The sequence below is a fragment of the Pollachius pollachius genome, assembly GCF_949987615.1.
Source record: "Pollachius pollachius genome assembly, chromosome: 1".
Classification (NCBI taxonomy): Eukaryota; Metazoa; Chordata; class Actinopteri; order Gadiformes; family Gadidae; genus Pollachius; species Pollachius pollachius.
Window position 1 is genome coordinate 3,296,339 of NC_136934.1, and position 27,733 is coordinate 3,324,071.

General features: G+C 48.2%; 2 protein-coding genes across 2 annotated transcripts in view; one reads left to right on the forward strand and one right to left on the reverse strand.

Moving 5' to 3' along the window:
* Positions 1-69: 69 nt before the first annotated feature.
* Positions 70-3,289, forward strand: LOC307084267 (3-oxoacyl-[acyl-carrier-protein] reductase FabG). Its single transcript, XM_079748585.1, has 8 exons — positions 70-167; positions 315-485; positions 863-1,041; positions 1,545-1,638; positions 1,998-2,067; positions 2,150-2,186; positions 2,335-2,398; positions 2,568-3,289. The coding sequence occupies exons 1-8, from the start codon at positions 144-146 to the stop codon at positions 2,724-2,726; spliced, it is 798 nt and encodes a 265-aa protein (XP_079604711.1). The 5' UTR covers positions 70-143; the 3' UTR covers positions 2,727-3,289.
* LOC307085483 (uncharacterized protein) overlaps positions 3,289-27,733 on the reverse strand; it is a 65,848-nt gene continuing 41,403 nt past the window's right edge. The window contains exons 21-49 of the mRNA XM_079750296.1: positions 27,680-27,733; positions 26,785-26,829; positions 25,713-25,766; positions 25,449-25,493; positions 24,824-24,877; positions 24,309-24,362; positions 23,223-23,276; positions 16,052-16,159; positions 15,504-15,611; positions 14,927-15,043; positions 13,856-13,912; positions 13,718-13,771; positions 13,021-13,074; positions 11,448-11,501; positions 11,043-11,096; positions 10,587-10,694; positions 10,153-10,260; positions 9,204-9,257; positions 8,146-8,208; positions 7,817-7,870; positions 7,604-7,720; positions 7,227-7,244; positions 7,054-7,089; positions 6,934-6,960; positions 6,587-6,655; positions 5,962-6,130; positions 5,734-5,843; positions 4,715-4,933; positions 3,289-4,398 (exon numbers count right to left, since the gene is read on the reverse strand). Of these exons, the coding sequence (XP_079606422.1) occupies positions 4,252-4,398; positions 4,715-4,933; positions 5,734-5,843; positions 5,962-6,130; positions 6,587-6,655; positions 6,934-6,960; positions 7,054-7,089; positions 7,227-7,244; positions 7,604-7,720; positions 7,817-7,870; positions 8,146-8,208; positions 9,204-9,257; positions 10,153-10,260; positions 10,587-10,694; positions 11,043-11,096; positions 11,448-11,501; positions 13,021-13,074; positions 13,718-13,771; positions 13,856-13,912; positions 14,927-15,043; positions 15,504-15,611; positions 16,052-16,159; positions 23,223-23,276; positions 24,309-24,362; positions 24,824-24,877; positions 25,449-25,493; positions 25,713-25,766; positions 26,785-26,829; positions 27,680-27,733 (2,265 nt within the window). The 3' untranslated portion in view covers positions 3,289-4,251. The remainder of the gene's footprint in view (positions 4,399-4,714; positions 4,934-5,733; positions 5,844-5,961; positions 6,131-6,586; positions 6,656-6,933; positions 6,961-7,053; positions 7,090-7,226; positions 7,245-7,603; positions 7,721-7,816; positions 7,871-8,145; positions 8,209-9,203; positions 9,258-10,152; positions 10,261-10,586; positions 10,695-11,042; positions 11,097-11,447; positions 11,502-13,020; positions 13,075-13,717; positions 13,772-13,855; positions 13,913-14,926; positions 15,044-15,503; positions 15,612-16,051; positions 16,160-23,222; positions 23,277-24,308; positions 24,363-24,823; positions 24,878-25,448; positions 25,494-25,712; positions 25,767-26,784; positions 26,830-27,679) is intronic.

Below are 27,733 nucleotides of genomic sequence, written 5' to 3' on the forward strand. Positions count from 1 at the left end.
AAAAGTTAAACCTTTTATAACATGCAATCAAAGAACTACACGTGGCGCGTTGTGACGACAGCGGCTCGTCATCAGTGTAGGACGAAATGCGCTCTGTTTATTGAATAGGTTTTCAGAGTCGGGAGTAAAACTTTCCTAGCATAATGGCATCTAACGAGGCGTCCCAGGTAAACTGTATTGACATCTTGATTAAGATCATTTATTATATCAGCCCGTTTACTAATAAGCCTCCTCTGTCATCTGAGTCATGACTTAGACGGAGTTTGTGTTTAAATGTTCTAAAAACATTTAAACACAAACTCCGTCTGTCACAGATGTCCAGTCTGAAGGGGAAGGTGGCTTTGATCACCGGGGCCAGCTCGGGCATCGGCGCCGGGACTAGCGTGCTGTTCGCCCGGTTCGGGGCCCTGCTGGCGCTGAACGGACGCGACGTGGAGAACCTGTCCAAAGTGGCCAAGCAGTGCACCGACTGTGGGGCAGCCGAGGTACTGTCCACCTCCATGTGTCACGGTGTTTCTCCTCACAATTTGTCCATAAACCTTGGCCAAATTGTGGAACTGACTTTATAGGCATGTGACACATGTGTTACGTAAGCCTAGTGTGCTGATAATGAGAAATGTTTGCGGAGTGATGAGAAAAGCATATATTGGCGATTCAAGTTAAATAACCATGATTGTCATGCACATGTTTCCTTCAGTCATGACGTGTGTCATGAATGAAGGGAACAGTTATGTAAATGTTTCCTTAACATGTTATGTACATGTTCTCTTAACATGACTTGTTTTCCTGAACATGTTAGTAACATTTTATGCACACCTGCATAACATGTCCCCTTCAGTCACACACGTGTCTGATTCACTAGCCGCTGCTTGTGCCTGGAGATCTGACCCACGAAGAGTCCGTCCAGAAAGCCGTGGAGCAGACCATCGCTCACTTCGGCCGTCTGGACGTGCTGGTGAACAGCGCCGGCATCCTGGCAATGGGAAGCATCGAGACGGCCGACCTGGCCCAGTATGACAAAGTGATGAACGTCAACGTCAGGTGGGATCAGAACGCTAACCTCGTTTCCATATTCAGTGTGTTCCATGTCTGTAGAGATGATCCAATACAATTTCTTTCTTCCCGATACCGATTCCGGTTCCTGAATTTGATCATCGGCCGATACCGAGTATATAACAATAAACCATCTAGCATTGTAACCACCAATAGCACTTGTTCTTATTGATGTTTCTCTTACGAGTTAAGAGTGAGAATCCTACACGTACAGTAGGCCGGAGACGGCGCGTTTCCCATTCCGACTTTCCACCTCTGACCGTTAATGAATACAGCATAATACTGCACGTGTTTGTGATGTTCTGTGCCCGTGTAGTAAATGAGCTAGTCATTTGATGGTATCGGATCGGTGCATAGGCTTGCGTACTCGCTGATACCCGATGCTGCATTTTAGGCAGTATCGGAGGAATATCCGATACTGCTATCGGTATCGGATTAACTCTATATTTCCGGTCGGCCTCTAAATGAACGGGTCTGTCCTTGTGTTTCAGGTCTGTGTACCATCTCACCCAGCTGTGTGTTCCCCACCTCATCAAGACCAAGGGATCCGTCGTCAATGTGTCCAGCATCACAGGCCAGAGATCAGTGGGTGGTCCTGCCGTCTGCTAATTCCTAAACACACCACATGATCTATCACCTAACCTGTGTAGTATATGATGTACGCATGCATATGTTCCTTCACTAGATAATCTTTAAATTTTGAAGAGAAAACGTTTGCTGTAAAAATAGCCCGTCTATATACATATTGGATTTCTTGGATGGCGTTTTTAGTTATGGTTATTAGGCTGTGCATCGGGGCTGCACATTATTTTTATAATACTCTATTTTAGCCTGGCATCAAGCCCAGACCCAAGACTAGTGTTGCTAAAACATTTTACCCAAATAAGTATTTAATAGAAGGGCCATTTTCCAGTCGAATTATTATGGTTCTGTTCGCTCTCTAGTTCCCTGACGTCCTGCCCTACTGCATGTCGAAGGCGGCCATTGACCAGTTTACAAGCTGTGTAGCTCTTGGTGAGTTCTGTTGGAAGGATTAAAGTACAAAAACAACACAAGCACTTCAGGGAGGAAATTAAATGTTTCTGTTTTCTTTCAGAACTGGCCCCAAAGCAAGTCAGAGTAAACTCCGTTTGGTAAGGGAATATAAACGTTTCCATGTTATTTCCAAGACTAGCAGAGTCAGGTATTCACACTTTTGCCATTGTGGGGGATAGCCCCTCTGAAATGGTTATTTTAATGCAACGAAATGGAATTGACATTATGTTGCCTTCATCTCCTCAGCCCGGGTGTCATCGTCACAGAAGTGCACAAACGAGCCGGATTGGATGAGCAACAGTACGAAAAGGTAACACACGATAGAGTACAAGACAACAGACATTTCAGGGGGTGTATTGGCGCTGGTGACTACAATGAAAAAGAAATCCACCGAGATATTTAGCGAGGATCTCGATGTATTAGTGCGATGTGTGGGTTGTGTTCGGGTCCTCATTGCGTCCATCTTGTTTCCCCCCCAGTTCCTGGAGAAGTGCAAGCAGACCCACGCACTAGGGCGGCCGGGGGAGGTGGAAGAGGTGGCCCAGGCCATCGCCTTCCTGGCCTCGGACTCTGCCAGCTTCATCACGGGGGTCAACCTGCCGGTGGACGGGGGAAGACACGCCATGTGCCCTCGATAGCCCGACGCTCGTTGCACGACTCCTGTGTCAATAATAATCACAATGCTGAAAACATCTGTGTTCTCGCTTATTTTCTTCAGTTATATAAGCAGGAGATTTTTCCTCCAACGCTACGCTGGGAGAAGGTGTAGCCGGGTGCATGACTGTGTGGGAGGCAGCAGCTCTTTTGTTTGGTTCTGACATTTCCCCCTCTCCAACGGTTAGTCGAACACGCTGACAAAAATGAACTTCAGACATTACAGTCGACGCCAACTCCGTACCTCAATCCTCCAGTGGTAGAGCCATCCTCATAAATGTCCCATCTCTTGAAAACCCTGTTCCTCTGCGTGTATATTTCAGCTGTTTCCCTCTGATTTACTGAGTGTGACTCATTTCCTCCTGTTGATTCACAGCTAACGGTTGTGTTGTTTAGTGTTGGGAACACGGAGCGTGCGCCTGGTGGATTTCAGTTTATCCCTGGTAGTAAAAATGCACGGTCATTATGCTCCTGTGTGGTGTTTGGACCGCTCAGTTTAATTAGACACGTTGACTCACCAAACAATACAGTCAATGCCTGACTCGCTGAATGAACAAAAGCCCAAGGGGGATTTAAATAACATTTAAATAGCATCCACCTGCATTGTACAGTTGCATTATTTATGTACATTTGAACAGAATGTAACACGGTGTCAAGACCCACAATGATTGTTGTTTTGCTCGTGAAGCTGCATGCTTGAGAGTTAGCCTCGCTGAATTCGGCCACTAACCCTACAGTACATAGTTCCCTTTTGTTTCGAGTTCAGAAGAGCCGCGGACTTGGGCGCTCCGCAGACGGCATGGCAGTATTGTGCAGCACCAGATGTCTCCTCCTCCTCCTCCGACCCCCAGAAGATTGGCCCCAGTTGTCTTTATGGTTTGGTAGGGAGAACAGAGGTAGCGTCTTGACACCAACCACACAGCAGGGGTTGTGTGTGATGATGCTGCTGTATCGTTTGTGTGATGAGTCCCCTGGTTAGTGTCCCATCTGTGGCTCGCTGCTTTTCTGGATGAGTTATCACCTAGTGCCCTGAATTGTTATGCAAAGTTGTGGAGTGATAGCTATTGCACTTTATATTAAAATATACAGTACATATACAGGTATAAATAGTACTTATTGATGTAACATTAAAAAAAGAACTTTGCAGATGAAACCAAGTTCAGTAGATCTGCAGAGATCTCCTTATGGACATTTAAGATTAAACATTGGAAAACAATGAGATCGTGAAGCGAATATGTTACAACGTGGTCCATTAGAGATCGTTGGAGAGCTTCCATATTTGTCATATTTCCTCCCATCTGCGGCGAAGGGTCCGGTCCAGGTCTTGTAAAGAAGTCTCTGAACGGGAGAAGCTTATTCTTTTGTTTTTCCATCGGTGGATTTTTAGTGCCAGGCGTCGTGAGATAGCTCTGCCTTTTCATTGGTCGGTTCTGTCCTCCCTAGTGGCTCCTCGGGCTTCCTCTGCAGCCCGAGGTTTGGGGGGAGGTCCGTGTCTCGCGCGTCTTCCCCTCACAGGAAGCACACGGGGCCCACCTCCAGGTGGAAGCGAGAGCCGGGGTCCGCAGCGGGCAGGTTGTCCACGTCCACGATGGGGAGTAGGTTGGGGTCCTGCGTCTGGAACACGAACTGGGTCTGGTGCCATTGGCCATCTTTGATCTGGTAGAAGGAGGCCGTGTTATTGGAGAGCGTAAGGAGGGTATTTAATGTCACCCAGAATCACGATGAGATCAAATGTATTCGATTAATCCCAGATGGCCACATTAGCAGGTCACAGCAACGCAGCATAGAATAAGTATCTTATTTAATATGGATTCTTAGCATAGAGTAAGTATCTTATGTAATTGAGTAAGTATCTTGTGTAATATGGATTCATAGCATAGAGTAAGTATCTTATGTACGTAATATGGATTAGTACCATGGAGTAAGTATCTTATGTAATAGAGTAAGTATCTTATGTAACATGGATTCATACCCAGCAGTCGTCCTTGACCACGGTGGGCTCCAGCACGTCTCCGGCCTGAATCCTGTCCCCGCTCCAGGCCTTGAAGCTGACCGCGCGGTCCGAGGGCTGCACGGAAGGTCCGGTGGCCCACACGGGCGTGTTCAGACAGTGGACGGTGAGGTGCTGCGTGGCTGAGGAACTGAGGAGGTGGAGGAAGTTCATCTGGATGCGGCCCACTCCCATCTCCAGCTACGGGCGCAGAACGTTTGCATTACCTTCAGGGGATTTTGCTGAGGCGACTTACAACCATTCATTCACGCATTCACACACCAACGGCGGTGTCAACCACGCAGGGCGACAGCCAGCTCGTCGGGAGCAGTCAGGGTGAGGCGTCTTGCTCAGGGACATCGAGCTAGCAACCTTCTGGTTACCAGTCAACCCGTTCTACCTCCTGAGCTACTGTGATTACACACGATTGTTTAATCACGTCTGCTCCTTCTGGCCACTGGCTCACATTAACCCATCCCCTTGATAGCTGATCAAAAGACACAGATTTAGATTTAGTCGCCCCCATTCCCCAAAGGAGAAAAATATGACGTTTATTTACATGATTAAAGACTGCTACACCACACATCAATTACAGCGCCGATAAAAAGAAAAAGCGATTGATATGATTAAAGTGTGAATGGTGTCAGCCTCAGTAAGTTGTGTTTGTAGCGCTCGTGTACACAGTGCAACTTGGGAGGATTCAGCGGGGATCAAACGGTCGTCTGACGGGTACAACACCTCTGATTACTCCGCCTGAGACGAGTGACATCAAACGAATATAAGCTCATTAACGCATCGCATTCGCCTTTCACGGCAAGTCAAACTGTATAAACACCGCCCTTTTTAACATGCTTAACTCCCAAATGTGGTAAGTCTCCCCCCACCCCCCGTGAAAGCATCTTAAGTTGTTTTCGTCGGTTTTGTTTTTCTCCCTGGCGCCCGGCTATCGCTTTCAGACGTTTAGCGGCAGACAGCAGAAGAGGCCGACTGTGCTTGTCAACCTTGGAGACGGAGACGGGCTTCAGGCAGGTCTGTCCTCCAGCGCTGAAGTTACACGTCACTTCTATGGTGTCGGCCGAGCAGCCCAGGTTGGGGTCGATCCAGTACACGCCTGTAGGGCGACACAGAAAACCTCAAGGGTTGGCCGTCATGACCGGGGACGGCAGCGGATTGTACGGCTCTCTGAAAGGCTGTCTGTGAGTGGCTATGTGTGGCGTGGACAACGTCACCATCATGCATCCGCTGTTCACAGTCCTGGAGGTCCCGGCAGATCCTGGCCGGGGTGTCCCGGTTCCCTAGAGGGTGCTTCAGGCTCTGGATCAGGGAGCTGAGGTGCTGCAGGGTCTGGAACACCGCCGTGCCCTGGTCCAGCATGGGCATGTCCATGTGCTGGTAGTTCTGTGTGGGACACACACCCTCGTTATGTCTCTGATGAGGTGAGATGAGTACGTAAACGGACTGCATTTACCCAGCGCTTTCTAACCAGTGGCCACTCAAAGCACTGCACAATCATTGCCTGATATTCACCCATTCATGCACACATTCACACACCGACGGCGGAGTCCACTCAAGACGACAGCCAGCTCGTCAGGAGCAGTCAGAGTGAGGCGTCTTGCTCAGAGACAACTCGACACTAGGAGGAGCCGGGGATCGAACTAGCAACCTTCCGGGTACAAGTCAACCCGATCTACCTCCTGAGCCACTGCCGTACATTTATGAATGTTTGCATGAAATAAAACCGCGAGATCCTCCTCATCCCTTCCCAAGTCCTTATTTCCTACAGTGTACATACTGTATGTCTGCTGAACAGCATTTTCAAGAACCCATATTAGGAGCGATTATAGTTATGCTCACCTCTGACCTCAGGACAACGTGGGAGTCCAGGATGGCCTCGAAGGCCGCGTCCAGAGCTTCCTGTTTCTGCTAGAGGAGATCCAGACACAGGAATTGAGACGCGGGCCGGCACACTTATGGTCTTAATATTATTAATCATAATCATTATCAATATCACTCTGTTGAATGCCTTAGACCTAGGCCCAGACATTCATGCTATGCTGTAGTCCTGCCTTTTCTCCTGTTCTTTATGACGTGTAGAAGAGGAATTATAAAAATAAATAAGAGTGTGTAATAAGTTCCTTGTGTAATACCTCACGGATCAAAAATATGAAATTACAGCAAAACAAAATGAAAAACGTTCTCACCAATGAAGGATACATACTGGGAAGTCCCTGCAAGGCATAGAGAGAGAAAGAACACACTGATTACAACCAGATCGTCCATACACAAAAACGACGGTACAAAACTTCACACGCTGGACTTACCGGTGACCCTGGGGGGCCTCGGGGGCCCGGCGGTCCCTGAAAGAAGTAAACTTCGCGTTAGTCTTCAAACGGCGAGGAGCTCTACCCTTTAACAACAACATGATCCATGAGCTAATGTCTGGTCCCGCCCGGGCCCTGCTGCAGACAATAAATCCAGGAGAGAGAGCTCTTACCTTGGGCCCCTGCAGTCCCTGTAGGGACACAAGAGAAGACAAAATGAAACCCAACTGCATCTTACAGGGAGCTTAAGTGACTTTCACAGTGTAACAGTTTGGTTTTTTAATCTATATTCAATTGCTACAATATACTTTTTATGGCCTTTCGGGTGCAACTCGGCGACCCAGAATTGCTTTTGCACACTGCGTCTTTACTGGGAGAGTGATCTGGTGGATTAGACCTGTGCCCAGGAGCACGGCCGGCCTATTAAGATAACCCACAATGAGCACCAAGTGAGTGTCTGTCCCCCCCAGAATGACTTCTGCTGCATCGCAGTGCCGCCGTGTTTATAGCAACAACCCTCTGAAAGCACGAGGCCCCCCGCGGGCCCCACAGACCGCAGCATCCCCACACTACGAGGCCCCGATCTGTGCAGCACGGCAGACAGGAAGAGATTCATCAGAGCACCACGCACCATCTCCCCCCGACTCCCCCTGTCCCCCTGGGGCCCCTGATGAAGAGAGGAGAGACACAGGATCAGTCGATCGGAGCCAACCGGGGGGAGGGGAGTTTCGATAAGGGGGTGGGCCGGGGGGCTGGTACGTACCAGGTGGCCGTTGGGTCCGATGATGCCCGAGGGGCCGGCAGGTCCTTCCATCCCCTGGACACAAGGGACGGGTCAACGGCTTGGACAAGGCCTGGTTTACAGGACATGATTTTGACTGTGTGGTAATATGTGTGTGTGTGTGTCTGTGGTGCCCGGGGGTGTGTCAGTGTGTAAGGCCCGTTAGGGGAGGGGGAGTTTGTGTGTGTGTCTGTATCTGTGCCAGTGTGTGTGTGTTTGCGTGTGTGTGTGTGTGTGTGTGGCCTGATCTCTGTGTGTTGGGCCCGGGATGTGTGTGTCTGTGCGTGAAGTACAGTACTTGTTCAGCTTACCCTCAGTCCGCGGGGCCCCTTTGGCCCCTGTATACCTGTGGGGCCCAGGTCACCCAGGGGACCCTAGGAAACAACACATCTGTTTCAGCACTGCAGTCTCGACACCCCGAAAAAGAGTGTCGCTGGAACGTGTTTCCAACGTATTCCGACTCGTTTGATTGGACGTCGCAGCTGCTTATCCAGTGGTCCCACTGCGCTGTGGACACCCACCAACCAGAGAGACACACACCGGAGGAGACACTCCTAATCCCGACTCCTTATCCCAACGCAATTCGCTGTTCACCAAGCATCTCCTCAGAACAGCCTTTTCATGAACTCGACAAACAGCCTTGTTTGTTAAAGGTCAGCCGTCCCGCGCGGCTGGTTGGTAATATCAAAACAACACTCCGTACACCAGCGGTGAAGAACAACCTGCATCACGCCACACGCCACTGCTTTGTTTCTACAGAATGAGAATATGGAAAAACTAGACCACTTGGTCCTGGGAACGCCATTCCAGAACCATTTTATAATTCAAATGGTTGATCCAAACAGGCCATCAATGGTCCTACTATTATGCGACTGTTGAATGGTAAGCGGACTGCATTCATGCAGCGATTTTCTAAACAGTGGCCACTCAAAGTGCTTTACAATGTTGCAACAGTCACCCGTTCAAGCACACATTCAAACACCGGCGGCAGAGTCAACCATGCAAGGCGACGGCCACCTCGTCGTGAGCAGTCAGGGCATGGTGTTTAGCTCAGGGACACCTCGACACTCAGCGAGGAGCCGTGGATCTAACCAGCAACCTTCCGGTTACCAGCCAAGCCGCTCTACCACCTGAGCCACGCGCTGCCGACTGCTCAGCAGACACAGAGTTGATCTTGCAGACCACCTGGTCTTCCAAGCCCGCGTGTGAAGCAGCTCCCTCTTCTACTAGAGCACAGTGGGCAGTTCCCCTGGCGGAAGACTGAGGAAGGGAACGGGAAGACTGAAGAGGGGAACAGGAAGACTGAGGAAGGGAACGGGAAGACTGAAGAGGGGAACAGGAAGACTGAGGAGGGGAACGGGGGGCTCACCTGAGGCCCAAACATCCCAAGGAATCCTGGAAACCCTTGATCACCGTCCTCCCCCTAGACACAGACACGCACGGACGCACACAAATGCGCACACAGACACACAGACAGACAGACAGACAGACAGACAGACACGCGCACATGCATAGACACACACGCACGCACGCGCACACAAAACAAAGGCACACAACAACACACACACACAAACGCAAAGACAGCCACGCACAAACAACACAACAGCACACACAGTGTGGAAATTAGCATTATTCCACTGACACTTCCAGCAAATACCTTAACGCAGCGTGTCGTTATGAAGACGGTTTTCCACCGTTTCAGTACTCACTGGATGTCCTCCGGGTCCTTGATCTCCTTGTTTCCCTGGCAACCCCATTCCACCAATCATCCCTCTTCTCCCCAGCGGTCCCGTTTGTCCTGGTAGACCCCTCTCACCCTAAAACACACACACAAAATAAACACACACACACACACACACACATGCACACGCACGCACGCACACAAACATGCACATGTACAAACACACATAAACATGTGCACACACTCACACACACACATGTAAACGCACACACAGACACTCACAAATGTATACGCACACGCACACAAAGGAACATGCACACGCACACAAACACACATGTAAACGCACACACACACACATATGTATATACGCGCACGCACACAAAGGAACATGCACACGTACACACACACACGTGCACATGCACAAACACACATGTAAACGCACACACAGACACACACACACATACACACACATATACGCGCACACACACAAAGGAACATGCACACGTACACACACACACGCACACACACACGTATTCACAAAGGTACAAACTTCATCAGTTTGGGTTTTGCATTGGGCCCATAACTCTAGCTAACAGCCCATTAGGACGTCAGACGGCCCAGTTGGATCCGGACTCACCTTCGCGCCGAACGCGCCCTGGCTCCCAGGCAGCCCCGGGACGCCAGCCGTCCCCTGCAGGCCCGCCTTGCCAGCCAGACCCAACGGTCCGTCGCCTCCCTGCTCTCCCTGATGATGACGACGACGCAGATGGTGGTGGTGAAGAGCGGCATGGAGGATGATGATGATGATGATGATGATGATGATGACAACGATGATGACGATGATGATGATGATGAGGAGGAGAAAGACGACGATGATGATGATGGTGAGGAGGAGAAAGATGACGAGGATGATGATGATGATGATGATGAGGAGGACAAAGACGACGATGATGACGATGATGATGATGGGGATGCCGATGATAGAAACGACAGAAAGGAGCACATTGATTATGGGATACTGTCTCCGCTGCTTGTGAGTGATGCCGGAGGCTACAAAGGGAGCTCCCTTGCCTTGTTTCCTTTGACTCCGTCGGTACCAGCGGCCCCGTCCATCCCCGACGGCCCCTCCAGGCCCTCTCTGCCCAGCACGCCCCGGGGGCCCGCTGGACCCTCTGGGCCCTGGGAAGAGAACCAACACATCTCCCACATCACGGTCGCAGTTCAATCATTCACCGCTTTATTCAACCCCATCTCCGTGAAGAAAACTTTCAAAAGCTGGAGCATTGATCGGATTTTATGCATTAAATAATTGTAGGACACTATATATAATTGTATGATACATCATATAATTGTATACATTATACAATTGTTTTACAGCCATTACTGTGATTGCCAAGCAATGTATCAAGTTAAACATAAAACCAGTAGGAACCAGTTCAATCCCCAAGTTAACACAGTAAGCCTGTCACGGTTTGCATCTCAGACGGACTCTCTCCTAGCATCGGTCTGACCGGCGTCTCTGCTCACCGGGGGTCCTCTGCTCCCAGACAGTCCTCGCGACCCCGCCTTCCCCTCCTTGCCCTGGAGCAGAGAGAGAGATTCATCCACCACAGAGCCACGTGTGTGTCGGCAGTGGCTCAGGAGCTAGAGTGACTTGTAACCGGAAGGTTGCTAGTTTGTGTGCGGCGGGTGCCCCTGAGCAAGACACCTAACCCTAACTGGTCCTGATGAGCTGGCTGACGCCTTGCGTGGGTGACTCCGCCGTCGGTGTGTGAATGTGTGTATGAGCCGCTGTAAGTCGGTTTGGACAAAAGCTTCTTCTAAATGCCCTGAATGAATGACTGAATGAATGAATGAATGTGTGAATCCAGTGACGACAGGGGTGTGCGATGTATTGCGATACACACGACAGGAACAACGAGTCCCCCTTACTTGGTGACCTTTGGACCCCTTCAGCCCTCCCTGTCCGCGGGGTCCGGCGTGGCCCTGAGGATGGAAGGGTGTTGCGTTGATTGTAATCTGATTAACTTGCATGTGAGAGTTAGTCAACGTGTATCCATAGCATTAGGAGAAAACTCGCAGATTTAAAGCAAAAGCAAACAATCAAACACAAACACCAAATTAAGTAATCATCCAATCAACACTGAACACAAACAGGCTAGCCGTGAGGAACCATCAACATATGGAGAAATGTTTCTACAATTAAAGGGAAAATGTCACACTCTGCTCTTTCCTATTGCACAAAGTTCCGCTCATTGCCGCCTGTGGGAAGTAGTTTTCAACCGGTGCTGATAAAAATAGGGCCGAATAATTCATTCATTCATCAGTTGACTTCAATGAGAATTGCTGCGGAACAGGCCAGGCCTACAGCCGTCGGTGACTCTCGCAAACCCACAGGGAGCCAATCAGCCCACCCCTGATAAACCAGACCAGACAGCAGCACGCAAAACGGAAGAATCCAAGTGAACCACAAATTGGTCGGTGCTAAAATTACTCAACTCATTGAGTCACGGCAACCTTTTTCAAATCATGCGGGCTCTTGAAAGTATCAGAAATAGTTTTTTGTGAATGAGTCATAGTTAGCTAGAAACATAATGGGACAAAGTTAGCTAAAAGTACGATGAGACATAGTTAGCTAGTAGTATGAAGAGACACAGCTTACTAAAGTTAAATGAGACAAAGCTAGCTATAAACGTAATGTGAAAAAAGCTAACTAGAACCATAAGCAGTCCCAAAAACAAGGTTTGTTCAACCTGACTAGCCTTATGACGGTCAACGTAACTACTTAAAGTTTAATTAGCATCATCTCAATATCTATGTATAATTTTATATTGGCAAATAAATTATACATTATTCAGAAATTATCATTAAGTGTGTATCATTAATGTACATATAATTTAAAGAAATGACTCCATGTTTTGATAATATCCAGGGGTGCTGCAGCTCCCCATCCCCTATGTAACGTTCCTCTCTGATGGCTCAAAGAGGAATCGTACGAGACCGCAGTCTGCGACATCAACTCCGTTTCCAAAAGTTGGATCATTGACGCCATCACCACAGACCCTGGACCAGTGATGCAGATGGTACAACTTTTCTGTGATTTCCCCCCAGAAGCGGAGTCGATGTTGCAGACAGAGCTTTGTTCTCCCAGCACCGTTTGAAGCGGCACCGTCTCATATTAGAAAACAGCCGAGCATGATGGTTCCCCTTCAACTATTCATTGCACAAAAGAAAACAAAAAAACGATGAATAATGGAGGTATGATGCAATTGGAAGAAATTTCTAATTAACGTCCCTTCAAGCAAGAAAGGTCTCCAAGCATCAACTGGATCATGATTCATGACACTCTATTGAACATTGGAGAACATCCAATATCAATAGGAATCTCATGACCCAATATACATATGATCTTTGTGTGTGTCTATACATTTATGTCATTTTTGCTCTGCAGACTCTGTGGTTGTGGGGTGCGTTCATGGCGACGAGGCAACGTACGGACACTTACAGGAGACCCCGAGGCCCCAGCCTGACCTCTGGCTCCATCCAGCCCGGACTGGCCCTGAAACACGAAGTTATCCCCAGGGATTAGCAGTTGGTCAGTTAGCGCCTTACAATGAATTCAGATCCAAGTCACCCGCCTCTCAATGAAGTCATGAAGGAGCAGGGTGGGGTTAGACAGTACAGAGACAGGTCATTAAGGAGCAGGTAGGGGTTAGACAGTACAGAGACAGGTCATTAAGGAGCAGGGTGGGGTTAGACAGTACAGAGACAGGTCATGAAGGAGCAGGGTGGGGTTAGACAGTACAGAGACAGGTCATTAAGGAGCAGGTAGGGGTTAGACAGTACAGAGACAGGTCATTAAGGAGCAGGTAGGGGTTAGACAGTACAGAGATGGGACATTTAGGAACAGATCGGGGTTAGATAGTACAGACACAAGTCATTAAAGAGCAGGTAAGGGTTAGACAGTAGATAGTGTAGTAGTGGCTTGGGCGTTTGACTTCCAGCCAGGTTCAAATCCCAATGTATCTAACCCTAATCCACAGGAAGATGATCAACTCTTAAATGAAATGACTAATAATGAATGTGTTCCACAGGGTCGGCTGCTAACACTGTTGTTAATAAAGTAACGTGACTCTAAACAGGGTGGTGTTCCCCTCATGGAACAACAAAGGAGGAGCTGGGGATATGAACTCTGGACTCACCTTGTATCCTGGATCCCCCGGTTCCCCTCTGGTTCCCATGGCGCCCGGAGAACCCTGGTGGGACAGCAGAACCCATTGTTAGAACAGGTGGCGTCGTCATGCCGACATGGGTCAGGAGGAAGAGGCGGGGTCACTCACTCTGTCCCCAGCGGCGCCCTGCGGTCCCTCCACCTTGCTGTCCTCCCCTGGCTCACCCTGAGCGGGACAAAGGAACCGAGTGAGAACAGACAGCAGCAAAGTGGTACCACCGGTAGGAGGGAGGAGTCAGAAGGCCACAGGGGTGCGGTTTGTTAAACTCATTAACAAACCGCTTCAACCGAGGGCCACGCTGTTCATATACAGCGCATCGTCTAATGTGGTTTCACTGCCCACGAATCAAATAAACTGGCTCTCGCCCAGTCCCTTATTAGCAGCCTTACATCGATCGCCAAGGAAGGAGGGAGGATTTATGGTCATGTGCGTTGCATCTGTAGGGTTGAAAAATCCCCTTTTGTGCGTTTGTTTCTTCGTCATCGTCATGTGTTGTGCACATCCTAAGTAAATCAAACGCAAGGTTTTCCCGAGCACAATGGAAACAACCCGAGCGGTGAATACAAAGCGTCAAGGTCCCTGCTCTGGACGCACCAGCACGGCATACGATTTACCTTGATCTCAGGTGCCCTCGAAACAATCACACACCCAAGAAAGCTTAATCCAGATTTTATCCCAGATTTTTGGCTCAGATTTAGCTTGTTCACACCCGCAGCTATTGCTTTATCCATTACAGTAGTCACTACAGCACTTCATCGATCCCCACACAGAGCAAGGGAGTTGATCATTTTGACAAAACTATTTCTTGTACTATTCAAGTCCTCTTTGCTGAATATGATGAACCAGAAAAGAGCAGAGAGAGGATGCAGGGGGATCCAGGTGCCTAATTGCATACGATGACATTTCAAGTGTTAATGAGCCTTGGCCTGTGCCCTTATTACTGCTCAGATAAGGAGTTTCTTAGTGAATACTTACAGAAGCCCAGAACCTCATTAGCTATGCAACAATGACTCCTATCTGTCAAAACAATACGGCAGGGACTGTGCTGCAAAACTGTTTTTAAATGTGAGGAAAATGTCACCGCTAATGCAAAACCACCCGTTCCTGTATAAAACACGCAGCCAATTAAGCTCCCATGAGCGATTAGGGCCCCGAGCAATGCATGTAAGGAGTGTGTACCTTTTCACCTTTTGGTCCAGGCGGGCCTACCGGGCCCAGGGGTCCTCTGTGTCCCTGTTGGAAGGACAACACAGGACAGGGGTCAGTGTGGGAATAGAGCAATAGGTTGCAGTCATTGAATAAAGGCCGTAAGAGGGATTGGGTTACGAATAACAATTAACCATGCCAACTCTGCGATCGATTTGGGGATGATGCAAATGGGTTTGAACTGACCACAAAGTGCAATGGGTTGCTTGCCAAAAGAGCTGTCTTCAGAAGAGCATTCATTGAGCTATAAGCTACTCCCAGCGGGGTTTTTTTTGTCTGCATTCCATTCGAGAAGATTTAAACCTAGTTTTTCACGAGGTTTATCTCATTTCCACGATGGATCTCTGGGTCTGGGAGGCTGGTCTGCAGCCTTATCCCTTCTGAATGTGTGCAGCATGTGGACCATCTCACCTCATACCCAGCTACTCCCGGAGTCCCTTGTGGCCCCATCCTGCCTGGGGCCCCCTGCAGGGAACGGATCATTAGCCCAGGTGTTGTTAGAGTTAGCGTTAGCAGCATGATGCGTATATTCGGTGCATATGGTGCATACCGTGGGTCCGATTGTTCCCCTGGCACCCTTGGGTCCGACGTGGCCCGGCTCGCCCTGCCCCCCCACGGGCCCCGTCTCGCCCAGCGGCCCCTGGGGGCCCTGGCCTCCCTGGAGAGAGAACAGAAGAGCAAGCGCACCGTGAGGGCCCAGACTCTTCGCTTGCTTCGGACAACTCCTAAAAAACCTCACGATGAAAGGGTTTCCACTTTTGCGTGCTCTGCGTTTTGTGACTTGTGTTTTGACTCCTCCCTGAGTCCCTACAGAGGTGACTTCATGGTTTGTTTACCGTTACGGGCGATTAAACCCTCATGCACATGAGACGCCATCTTGACACTAGTAGGGGAAGTCGAATATGATCTGCGGAGGAAAGTGACTGCAGCTTGACAAACCTTGTCTCCAGCTTTTCCTCGTTGGCCGATTGTTCCAGGTTTCCCCTCTTGACCCTAGTGGAGGAACAGCAGGTGGTTGGCACACAGAAACAGCCCTGTGTCGTCGCGTCCGTTTGTTTTTTGTTGCCAGGCAATGTGAAGACGCGCGCAGTGACTCACCCTCACCCCCACCAGGCCAGGAGCCCCGGGGGGTCCCTCCTTCCCCTTGGTGCCCAGCAGACCCCTCTCTCCCTGGGCCCCTTCGGCCCCCAAGTCGCCCGCCTCGCCCTGGAGACGCAGAGAAAGAGGCACCGGTGAGCAGCCATGAAACCTAGATTATTCTAGATTATTCATTGATTTATTGAGACAATTTAAATGTATTCACAAACAAACAAACAAAGACACCAAAGAAAAGTTTTTTAAATGGTTCCTTGTGATTTTATGTATCTATGAGCTTATTTATTTATTTATTGGCACACTAAACTTAAAATACTGGTATTTTTGTAGTATTAAAGAGTAATAAGTGATACCTGTACCCTGTACACTAAATGTACAGGTACACTTCTTCAGGTGTCATTTGGTTGCCCTGATTAGTTTTCTCTCCAGGACTTTAACTGAAGCCAGACCACCAGGAATGCGTTGTAACGATTTCTCTCGCTGGGAAATAACCATCCTAAACACAGTCGATCGTAACCCTATTTTGTGGTTTGTGGGCGTTTAACATCAGCCAGCTACAATAGCCCCACACCTCTGGAGAAGTAATCTAGCCTGGTGACAGGCTAAATGTAGCATCTAACCCAGAATGACAAACCCTCCTGAAGAGTGAACTCGTTAATCCGAGACCCATCTCCTGCTGTACTCTGTGCTTCAGTCTAGGCCTTGTAACCGACAATCTCAGCCAAAAGCTGTTTGTGGGTCTGTTTGCCATGCTTCATAAAGCTTGGCTCTGAATGACAGTCAGGCTTTTCCTTGCTGTTGTTAAAATAAGTAATTATCCCGCAATGCTTGCCAGGCAGTAGATCTCCTAGAATAGAGATGCTGTCTGTTTTCACTAAAAAGTCAACAGAACGCTGGTCCAATTTAGCTCAAGGCTCACAGGCAGTATGACTTGAATTGGCTTGATGAGCAGCTCAGTTCATCAGGTACACATTCACAGTGTAGACCTTAAAGTTGCAGTGTGTAGGATTTAGTGGCCTCTAGTGGTGAGGTTCCATATTGCCACCAACTGAATCCCCACCTCACCCCTTGCTTTCCTACGACGTAGGATGTCTTTACTGGCCTATAAGGTGCCAGTAGGTGATTCCAAAAGGATCTCATCGTGTACGACAGCATCGAGTAGCCAACAGGTGAAGAGGTTTCCTGATAGATTTATCAATTGTATTTAGTTATTTAGTCTGTAAAACTATAGGTCAAAGCTTACAAATTAGACAACGATTATGATTATAACTTAAAAACACATCCTCTCTAGAGCCGTTTGTCCATTCTGGGCTACCGTAGAAACATGGCGGGCTCCATGGAAGAGAACCCGCCCCCTATGTACATACAAAGGGCTCATTCTAAGGTTTACAAAAACAGAAATGATCAAGCTGAAACATAATTATGAATATTGCATTTCCTCTCTGCCCCGTTCAATCCACTAGATGCCACTCAATTCTACACACTTTACCTTAAATGGTGCTTTTTGGTTGTCAGTGACGTTTACAAAACTAAGTTTGACTCAGGAAACTTAATTTGAAACCCAACAGTGGGTCACACTGCGTACAGTGATGTCAGTGGGGTGTCAGTCATCAGTCACTCAGAGGTTTCCATCCTCCCTACCTTGAGTCCGTCAGGTCCGCTTGCTCCAACCTCCCCGTACACACCGGCCTCCCCCTGGCAGAAGGAAACCATAACGACTGTAACAAGAGCTTTTATGGCTTTACAGCATAAATAAGAGAACACTTTGATGAGCTTGTTTGAAGAGGAGGGTGGCCACTCGGGCCTGGCTAATTATTCCACTGGTTGACATAAAATGCTGTGCCAAAGTGAGAGGGAATATGAATAAGCACATTAAACAGAGACTTCTGGGTCTGCGGTCAGTCGGTGATGGGTGTACTACTCACCCTCTGACCCATCAGGCCCAGCTCCCCCGGGCTTCCGATGGGACCCGGGGCCCCCTGCCAGACAGAAGAACATCAACAACAACAACACAACAACTGCGTCAACTACCAGACATTTTCTCATAACGGTTTGTGTATCCTGCGGCCCATTTGTATAATTGTCTCTGGATTCATGGCAGAACAGTTGTGCTAGTTGTGGTGGAATTTGGACAGCACTTCGAAGTGTGGAATCCACTCTGCAGACACTTGGTAGACACCACGATTGTTGCCGCTAACAATACCGATAAGTATTTCTATGGCAGGCACAGCAGCACTTTCACTTTGTTTTGCTAGCAGTTCCAATTTTTACTTTACGCTTTGATTGTTTTCAGCCGAGCTTGTGAGAGTGTTTGGCTGCGGCGTCTGACTAAATGACTTCATGTGAATAAAGGGAGAGCAGAGGGATACAGACCTTCTCTCCAGGATCACCAGGCAGCCCGCTCGCCCCTGCCCTCCCCAGCGGTCCCTGTCACAGACACACACAGGAGGCTTTTCAAAAGGCGAGCGAACCCAGCTCAATATTAACTACACAGTGAGGCGGGCAGGACTCACACAAGGCTGACAGGTGATGAAACTCACCTTTGGTCCCATGTCTCCGAGAGGCCCCGTCGATCCAGCGGGCCCCACCGGCCCCTGGAGGCAGAGAAGAAGCATCAATAACAGAATAATGCTCGGCAGCGTTCACATATCTGGGACAAACATCTTCGGTTGTTCAAAAGAAAAAGTAGAAAAGAGCGCAGAATGGCATTGAGCCGGTATGGATTGTGAGATGTAGCTTTATCTGGGCAGTGGGATGCCCGGGGGTAATTGAGCCGACGTTTCAGTGGGAGATAGTAAAAGGCATTCTGTTATGGAGATACAGTCAGGCTACAATAAATCTGCCTTTGCAGGAAGTGGACGGTGTAAATCAAGTTGAGTCTGATTCATCCCATTGTAGATCTTGGACAGAATGGGGGAAAAAGGATTAGTCTCTCTCTCTCTCTGGGCTCTTCAAGCGAGCAGTATTCTGAGGGATTGGGAGGATCTAGCAGTGATTAAGATGTTGTCAAGCTGAGGAACTGGCGACAAGGAAAGGTCTGTGGTGGTTGTGAGCAGGCAAAACGTTTTGAGCTACTGTTAGTGCTTTTTTATGAGAAACAATGGGCGCCCAGATCCAAAAAACCAGACGGTAGAGGAGGAACGTTTGAGAACGTTTGGAAGGTAGGGCTTCTAGAACATTCTCTCCAATGTTGGGCTCAAGTATCAGGGTCTCCTTTCAATGAGGGAGGCCAGCCTGCCGACAGCTGGGTGTCTGGGAACTTACTGGCTCTCCTGCAAAGCCCTTGGCCCCAGGAGGTCCTGATGGTCCCTGGATACCCTGGGAGGAAGCATCAGCCGTTTAGACCACACACAGCACCGACGATTGATTGGGATTTAAAGACATGTCATAGACATACTCATCCCAAAATCAGTTGCGACTAATCCACAAAAGAACTGCATCACTCACTGGAAATCCCACGGGTCCCGATTCTCCTCGCTCGCCAATCTTCCCCTTTGGCAGAACAGCATACAGACACAGTCATAACTTATGAATTATGGTGGAGGCTTAAGACATGTCTACACAAATGATGTTAAATCTGCACTATGCAACTTTTACTACTGCAGCCATTAACTCCATTAAAAAATGTCTGACCTAGAACGTTTCTCGAGAATAAAACAAACCCATCCATGAGTCGATCCATCCAGGGAATCATTCTCTATGAATCGTTTCATTCTGGTCAACTTTTGCCCCCACCTATGGAAACTTTGACGCTAGCTTCTTAGCATAGGATATGTGCTACTTGTCATGTGGCATTTGTTATTGTAGAGTTTGAAGTATTTTTCTGATTTTAATAAGGTTTAAAAGGTTTAGAAAAGATTCCAGTGGTTCCTGGCTTGAAAGAATGAATCTGTCACGGTTTCCATGGTAAATAAAGTCTTGACGTCACTAAGAAGCATCCAAATTTCCACACAACTGTTATAGCAACAACTCCAACCACCAGAGTGCGCTAACAGGAGAATGTGCATAGTGCAGCTTTAAAATAGGCTACTGATGGATAGAGTGATGAGGAGAATATTCTTACCATCTGTCCAGGGAACCCAGGTTTTCCGGGTGGACCATCCGGGCCCTACAAGAACAACCAACAGAAGCAGTCCTTTAACGTCCCTCCAAAACATTGGTTATGTCCCCCATTATGTCCTCATAACAACTTATTTTTGAAGGCTAGGTATTTATGGGAATATAAAGCCCTGAGTAAAGCAACAAGCGATATGTGAAAACAGATTCTATGTAAATACATCGAATTCAAAGCATCTTTATGGATGAATGTACAAACGTGAGTGCTGTGATTTATCACAGTGAGATATAATGTTTTTGTTATTTATTCACAATAACAACATATCAAATGTGTGGTTGTCCGTGATCAGTGAAGTCATTAAATTCTCGAGCTCATTACCACATATTCATTTTACATTCATTGCCAAAACATTATCAATACATCCAACTGATACAATACATAAACTCATCACATTATGAAACAATCTTAAATAGCAAAACAAGGTAGCAGGGTGATACATATATAACACATTCATTGAAAGGTATGGACTATAAAGTATAAAGTCAACGTTTTAGCTAAGTAGGTGTTGACCTCCTCCTTACCATGACTCCAGCAGAACCCTTCCCTCCCAGGAGCCCGTAGGGACCGACAGGGCCCTGTGAACAATGACAGGATGGGATTAGTACATTTCTCTCTGAGCTCTTTTACTTACTTGAAGCACATAACACTAACTATAGACATCGTGCAAACTCTCAAAGTGTGTTGGAAAGTGTGATCCGAATAATGACATTATATGATATGATAATTGATACGGTCTTCTTTACTTACAAGTGCATTGAATAAGCCTTGGTAAGGACACTCTTTGCACCAATAGACTAGAGCTCCCCTCCTCTCCCCAACTGAACATTAGCTAGCATCACCACAGCCATTTTTCCTCTCAGTCTGCCTCATCATTCACAGCCTTTAATTGATCTGTCCCATATTGGGAGGAAACTGGTCAGCAATAACCATGTGTTCTGTGTAGAGTCGCTTTCAAAGCGTGTAGGAAGCAAACAACGATTAAAACTGGGGAAGGGCAAGTAAAAGTCAAGGATTCTTATTTTCCCCTGATATTTGGGAAGATTTCCTTGCCCTTTGGAGTAACAAAGGTTAGGGGGTGACATTATTAATAACGTAAAAATAAATGGACGCAGTATAGACCCTAAGGAAGAACAAGAAGAACATATTTATTTTCTTCATCCAATACTCTCCATCACTTTATTTCCATGATCCCACATGACAAGACTGCGGTATTTGGCGCCTGCACACTGAAGATATTGTACAGTGAAGCCTGGTCCCTTCTGGAAAGGTCATGGCTTGGTCTGGAGCATTCTGCTGACTCATCCTTGCCTCTCAAATTAAGCCAAACAGTGGCTTCACAGAGACTTCCCACCGAACATGAAAGCCATGGAAGCTTACGAGGCTTGTTTAGCCAAGCACTCGTAAGCGAGCCCAAATGTAAGCACACGATTTAGTCTGTCAACCCTCAACGCCACTTACAAATTAGCCCTGTTACTGTTGCGCCGCTGTCGTCAGACCGCTACCGACCACTGTGGGGTTTTATTAAAGGAGAGTTGTGCTTTAGATGTATTTCTACCTTAATGTGCTGTATGTCTGCTGTATATCAATGGAATGCAGACAAAAAAAACCCCGCTGGGAGTAACAGTCTGTTATTCACAAGCAAGAGTCTTCGGAGACTGTGATGATATTATAGCACTGATAGAGTGCCAAAGATCAGCATTCTGCTGAAATGATGCGTGTAGTTTATCTTTATTCGGTCTTCATAAGAAAATACACATCCTAATGTTGAATATAGGATTGCATTGTTTGTAGTAGTTCTTTGTTCCTCAACAAAAAATACTTTTTGGTTAGACATGGGTGTGTTGTTAATAGCTCTAAATTTTGCTTTCAAAAGGTTGTCATGCAACTTTAAGCAATTATAGTTATTAAATCCGAAATGGGTATCTTCCCATGATGTCAACGGACCCATATAAAAGCCATCCACAAGATGAAATAGCCTAATTACACCACTTACTCGTGTAAGATCAATAATTCATTCAGACCCAAAACCCTGGCGTGACCGAGGGCTGTTTACCCAGGGTAGGACGCAGACGTTTCGAGAGAAGCCTGGCTAGCGTTGGATTTACTGCTGTTTTAAGACACCGCCGTGGTCATATATTTCAGGGTACAGGAGCTGCGGGGTGTTGTCTGAAGCGCTAAAGCGAGGCTTACGACAGAGTCTGTTTCTCCTGAGCTCATTTGCTTTAAAGATCTTCACCCCTCGACGCCCCCTAACGATAGTTTAGAACGCTATTAAGATTCGCTTCACACATACAAAGCAGACTAATTGACCATGTGTGAACGAATTAATACTCTCAATTATTTACGAGTACAACTAGTTAGTAGTACTTCAGCAGACGCGTTCATCCAGAGCCACTCACTTGGACTTCAGAAACATGTCATTAAGGGAGAAGGGGGTAGGTATCAAGGAAGCCAGGCGGTGAACATTGGGGATCAAACTCCTTGACCATTCCACCAGCCTGCTAAATGATAACACAACAAACAAAATAATGTTTCTTACCCTGAGTCCTTTGGGTCCTCGGACACCAATGGATCCCTGAGAACCAGGACGGCCCTAAAGCAACGATGGGGAGAAATCGATGAGAGACCGATGCATCCTGTCGTCCAACTTCTGTCTTTGTTTTGACTAAAACACATCCACAGCTCATGCATTTTTCATGCATCTGTTTTTTAAAAAAGTGGGCCATGAACTTTCATCCAGTTTTGCACGACACTCAGGTTCAGCTTAAGAGCGGAAGAAGCCTCAGTCTTATTCCTCTTGACGTCAACGTCGACTAAAACTCACCAAGGAACACTTCCTGCTTTCATGTGAACAAATCTTCAGAATTGCAATAAACAAGAAAGCATCAAAGCAAGCGAGCGAGAAAGATGAAGGAGAAAAAAAAATGAAAACCCAGACAGCTTTGTGAGTGCACAGGGTCACACAGAGAGGAAGAATAGCAAGCAGGGTGGAAGGGCGGCTCGGCAGAGACCAGCCGGAGGGCTGGGGAGGGGTCCCCAACGAGACGGTTCACCCACTGGGAAGCCTTGCTCTCCGGGGGATCCGCTCTGTCCAGGGGAGCCAGGATGACCCTGGGGTGACACAGGACACTCTTCAGTCGGCCGCAGTGAATACGACGCGGTCACATCACTTTGAATGTCTAGTAAATGGTAAATGAACTGCATTTACACAAGGCTTTTTATAAGCAGTGGCCACTCAAAGCACTTAGAATATTGCCAAGGCAATAGGCATTCATGGCAGACAGGCACACATCCACACACCGACGGCGGTGTCAACCACGCAGGGCGACAGCCAGCTCGTCGGGAGCAGTCAGGGTGAGGCGTCTCTCTCAGGGACACCGCGGCACTATAGCTAGGAGGAGCCGGGGATCGAACTGGCAACCTTCCGGTGACCAGCCAACCCGCTCTCCCTCCTGAGCCACATGCCGCCCGTAGTGCTGTGTTTCTTATATAAATAACCTTATTTACTTCAAGAACCGGTTTGTTTAGCGAGCCTTTTGTATACATTGCTGACTGCACCTAAACATGACTCCCTGACTCTCCCTACCCAGCTGGGAGATGTTAACATCTGTATTCTCACTGAAGCCACATCCTGTTCTGCAGATATGCCATGCGACATCCCATCATGGATCAATAACTCTCCTTCTTAGAGACAGCCACCTTCCTAATCCAACACAAACCTTCTTATTGGCTCCTGTTTGCTTTAGTACTGTTTCATAACGTATATGCCATTCCGTTTTTATCATTCTCATTATCACAAAACACTAGCACATTATCATCATCATCATCACTATCATCATCCTCCCCATTACCAACATCATCATCATCATCATCTTCATCCTCACCATCACATCATCATCACCATCATCATCCTCATCTCATCCTCAACACCATCATCCTCATCCTCACCATCATCATCATTCTCCTCCTCATCACCATCATCTTCATGACATCCTCCCTGCCATCATCATCATCCTCATCCTCATCCTCACCATCACCATCTTCATCATCATCATCATCATCAGCATCATCATAACTTGACCACAAATGCTGCCAGAGCGCCCCCCAGTGGTAGAGGGACTGCGGTCCAGACCAGCTCCTTACCGTCGCTCCCTTCACCCCCTGCGGTCCGGGAGCTCCCACCTCCCCTCGCCCGCCCTGAGGAAGAGGAGAGGAAGAGGAGGTCATCGTCAGGAGCAGAGTCACGCAGCGTCACACCTCTCATACTCCACCAACACCACCACGTGTTAGGGGTGCTGGGGTGGTGGTGGAGAAGAGACAGGCCTTACACATTTCATACTCCACACCGCCGCCACCACCAGCGCCACCATCAGCCCAAACACCACCGCCACCGCCACCACCACCCTAAGCACCACCACCAACACCGCCACCACCACCACCACCACCACCACCACCACCACCACCACCACCACCACCACCACCACCACCACCACCACCACCGCAACCACCGCCACCACCACCACCACCACCACCCTAAGCACCACCACCACCACCACCACCACCACCATCACCACCATCACCACCACCACCACCACCAGCACCACCAGCACCACCACCACCACCACCACCACGACCTGCACGGCCCACAGCATGCTTACCTTTTCTCCAGCGATGCCCGGCTCCCCCACGGGCCCCAGGAACCCTGGTGGCCCCTGGTTTGATACGAGGAGAGAGAGAGAGGTCATGTTTGAATGTGTCTATATAGCACTCCACACTTCAGCACTTCACAATCAGCGGCTCACATTCACACACTCATTCATTAACTCATTCATATACTGTTCAGTCACCCATTAATACACCCGTAACCAGTCAAGGCGACAGACAGATGCTGGGGATCAGTGAGGGTGAGGTGTCTCGCTCATGGAAACCTATCCACGAGCGAGCTGTGCTCAACGCTAAGCTGTGACATTATTTATCTTTTACATGCAGACGAAATCCAACATAGAGATGTGCACACACGCCGCAAAACCATCAACCGGAGCCCAAACACAAACACAGAATCAGAGAGCAGAGCACAAACACACACAAAGTCCCTCAAACACATGACACCCACAAATACACACAGACACACACTGACACCCACAAATGTACTCGCTAACAGAAACACACACACACACACGCACTCACACACACACACACACACACACACACGCTGGAGGACAGATAATACACAAAGACAAAGCATGACCACGAGGGAGCGAGTGTTAATAAAAAGTATTCTACCTTCTCTCCGTGCGCTCCGACCTCGCCACTTATGCCCGTCTCCCCCTGTGTGGGAGGACCTCATTAGCATATCTCCAACGTATTCACGCCTTCCTGCTTAAGTTCAAATAAGTGGAAATGTGCTCAGAGCTCCGTTCCCCCTGGGCGCAAGGGGGAATTAACATCTCATTTACACACATTCACTTAATGCATTATCATAAAAGGCCGTGTTCCGCACTAAGGTGACATTGATGCTACCGCGGCGCATGCTAACAAGGCCCTGACCTTGAAGCCGTCTGGGCCGGCGCTGCCTCCGAATCCCGGCCTCCCAGCTCTGCCCTGGACGGGGGGGGGGCAAGGGGAGAGGACACACAGTCAGTGCACTGCGGCTGGGGGAACACGCCGCACACACACAGTCCGGGTTGAAGCTCTGCTCTGATATATAATATGTACATGTACAAATACACCCCAATAAAAGACAAACAGCGAAGTGACGGAGGCCTTGTGTTTGAGCGGCCCAACGACGGGTGGAGTCATAAAGTCCTCACAGAGGCAGAGAGACGCCCGCTCCGAGGGCTTCTTGATATTCAGAGAGGCGACCCGATCCTTTAGTGTTTGTTTTGAGCCCGGCTCCAGAGGGCTTGGAGCCGAGTGTGATCAACCACAGCCAGCCGGGGAGAGACGTCTGACTGATCGTTTGTCTGGCTCCCTGCTGCTCTTATCGTAGTATACAGTCGACTCTATTTTCAAAACTGTTTTATGAAGAGCTGATCAAATGAGTAAAAGGATATATTTAACAACATAGTCTAAAATGTGTGAATACGTTTCATAACACAAAAAGCTAACTTTACAGACTAACTTTAGTTGGGCCTTTCCAAAAGACACGCTACATGATGAACGCGGTGAAACGGTGGAAGTCAACTTTTTGGAGATTTCAGACCTAATAATAACCATTCACCAACTGATTAAAATCTCAAATTCAAGTCTTGGACAGCTCCTTTATGTCTTGTGTGAAGAGAATAAGATTTTTTGTTGTTGTTTTGTTGTTGCTTCATAGTCTCTCCCTTAGCACACATCAAGACCTTTCTCTTCACTGTGTGCATAGCAATTTCCTAACCGACCTTCATGGCGATAGGAGAGAAGCCATGTGTTTCGGAGAATAGCTTGAGAACAATGAACACGTTCCCGCCAAAATCTCACCACACAAGACTGGCTGCATCCCTCCTTTGAGGCTGGGATCGACACGAAGACACCAGTCCCGCTGTGTGTATGCTATGGAGTTTGGGGGGAAGGCATGAACCACGACAACCCTGTAATTGGTCGAGAGCCACACATCTCTTATCCAATGGGTGCTCACCTCTGGTCCAGATGGTCCAGCCGGCCCAGGTGGGCCCTCGTCGCCCTGGCAACGAGACGAAAGAGTCACAAGGTTAGAAGAAGCAGACGTGGGGAGAAGCGACCGGAGAGTTCATGCTCTTTGTGTTGTCTGCAGCACAGGGCTTCAGAAGAACTGAATGGTTCCCAAATGCATCTCCCTCTCTCTAACGAAGAATCTTTGTGTTTGTTAATTACGATGTATTTAATCATCTCATTAATTCAGCAGAAAGTGCAGGACACTAATAGGAAGGAAAAACAAGATACATTTACATAAATAATAGTGGCCAAAGATAATCCTGTTCCTAGGAGGAGGTGGAGGAGAATAACGTGTTTGCATGAGCGAGGCAATGGAGTTGCTCATCACCGCCATCTGTGACCTCTCGCCAACCTCCGCGTCGTTACAGAAGGCTGGATGTGTGCGTTCCGGCAGAAGAACTAGGGGTGGGACAAAATATTGATGCGCCGATATATCGTCTCCCTGGCGCCTAATATTGATATAATATTTTTCTTTGTTTGAAGAAGAACAAGAAGAATTTCCATACATGAATGAAGAAAACTTGAACGGAAGTTAACTAGACAAAGACAAGTAACTGAAAAACTCAGTTTGGACCATGAATAAAGAGCGAAATCTAGCACTTTACCTTGTCACAGTCATTTAGACTTCTTCGTTAGACATATATCGTGATGTATCATCATAGGATTGACTAACAATACATTGATAATTGCAGAATCGCTGTATCGCTATGTTATATTGCGGGCCATGTATCGCGTATCGTATGGCATCGTGAGGTACTCTGTGCTTCCCACCCCTAATAAGGACCGAAAAGCATCGGATGCCCATAATAACACAGAGTCCGACCCACTGAGCAGCTCACCTCCGGTCCAGGGATCCCGCTGGGTCCAGGTAACCCTCGGAGCCCAGCCCTACC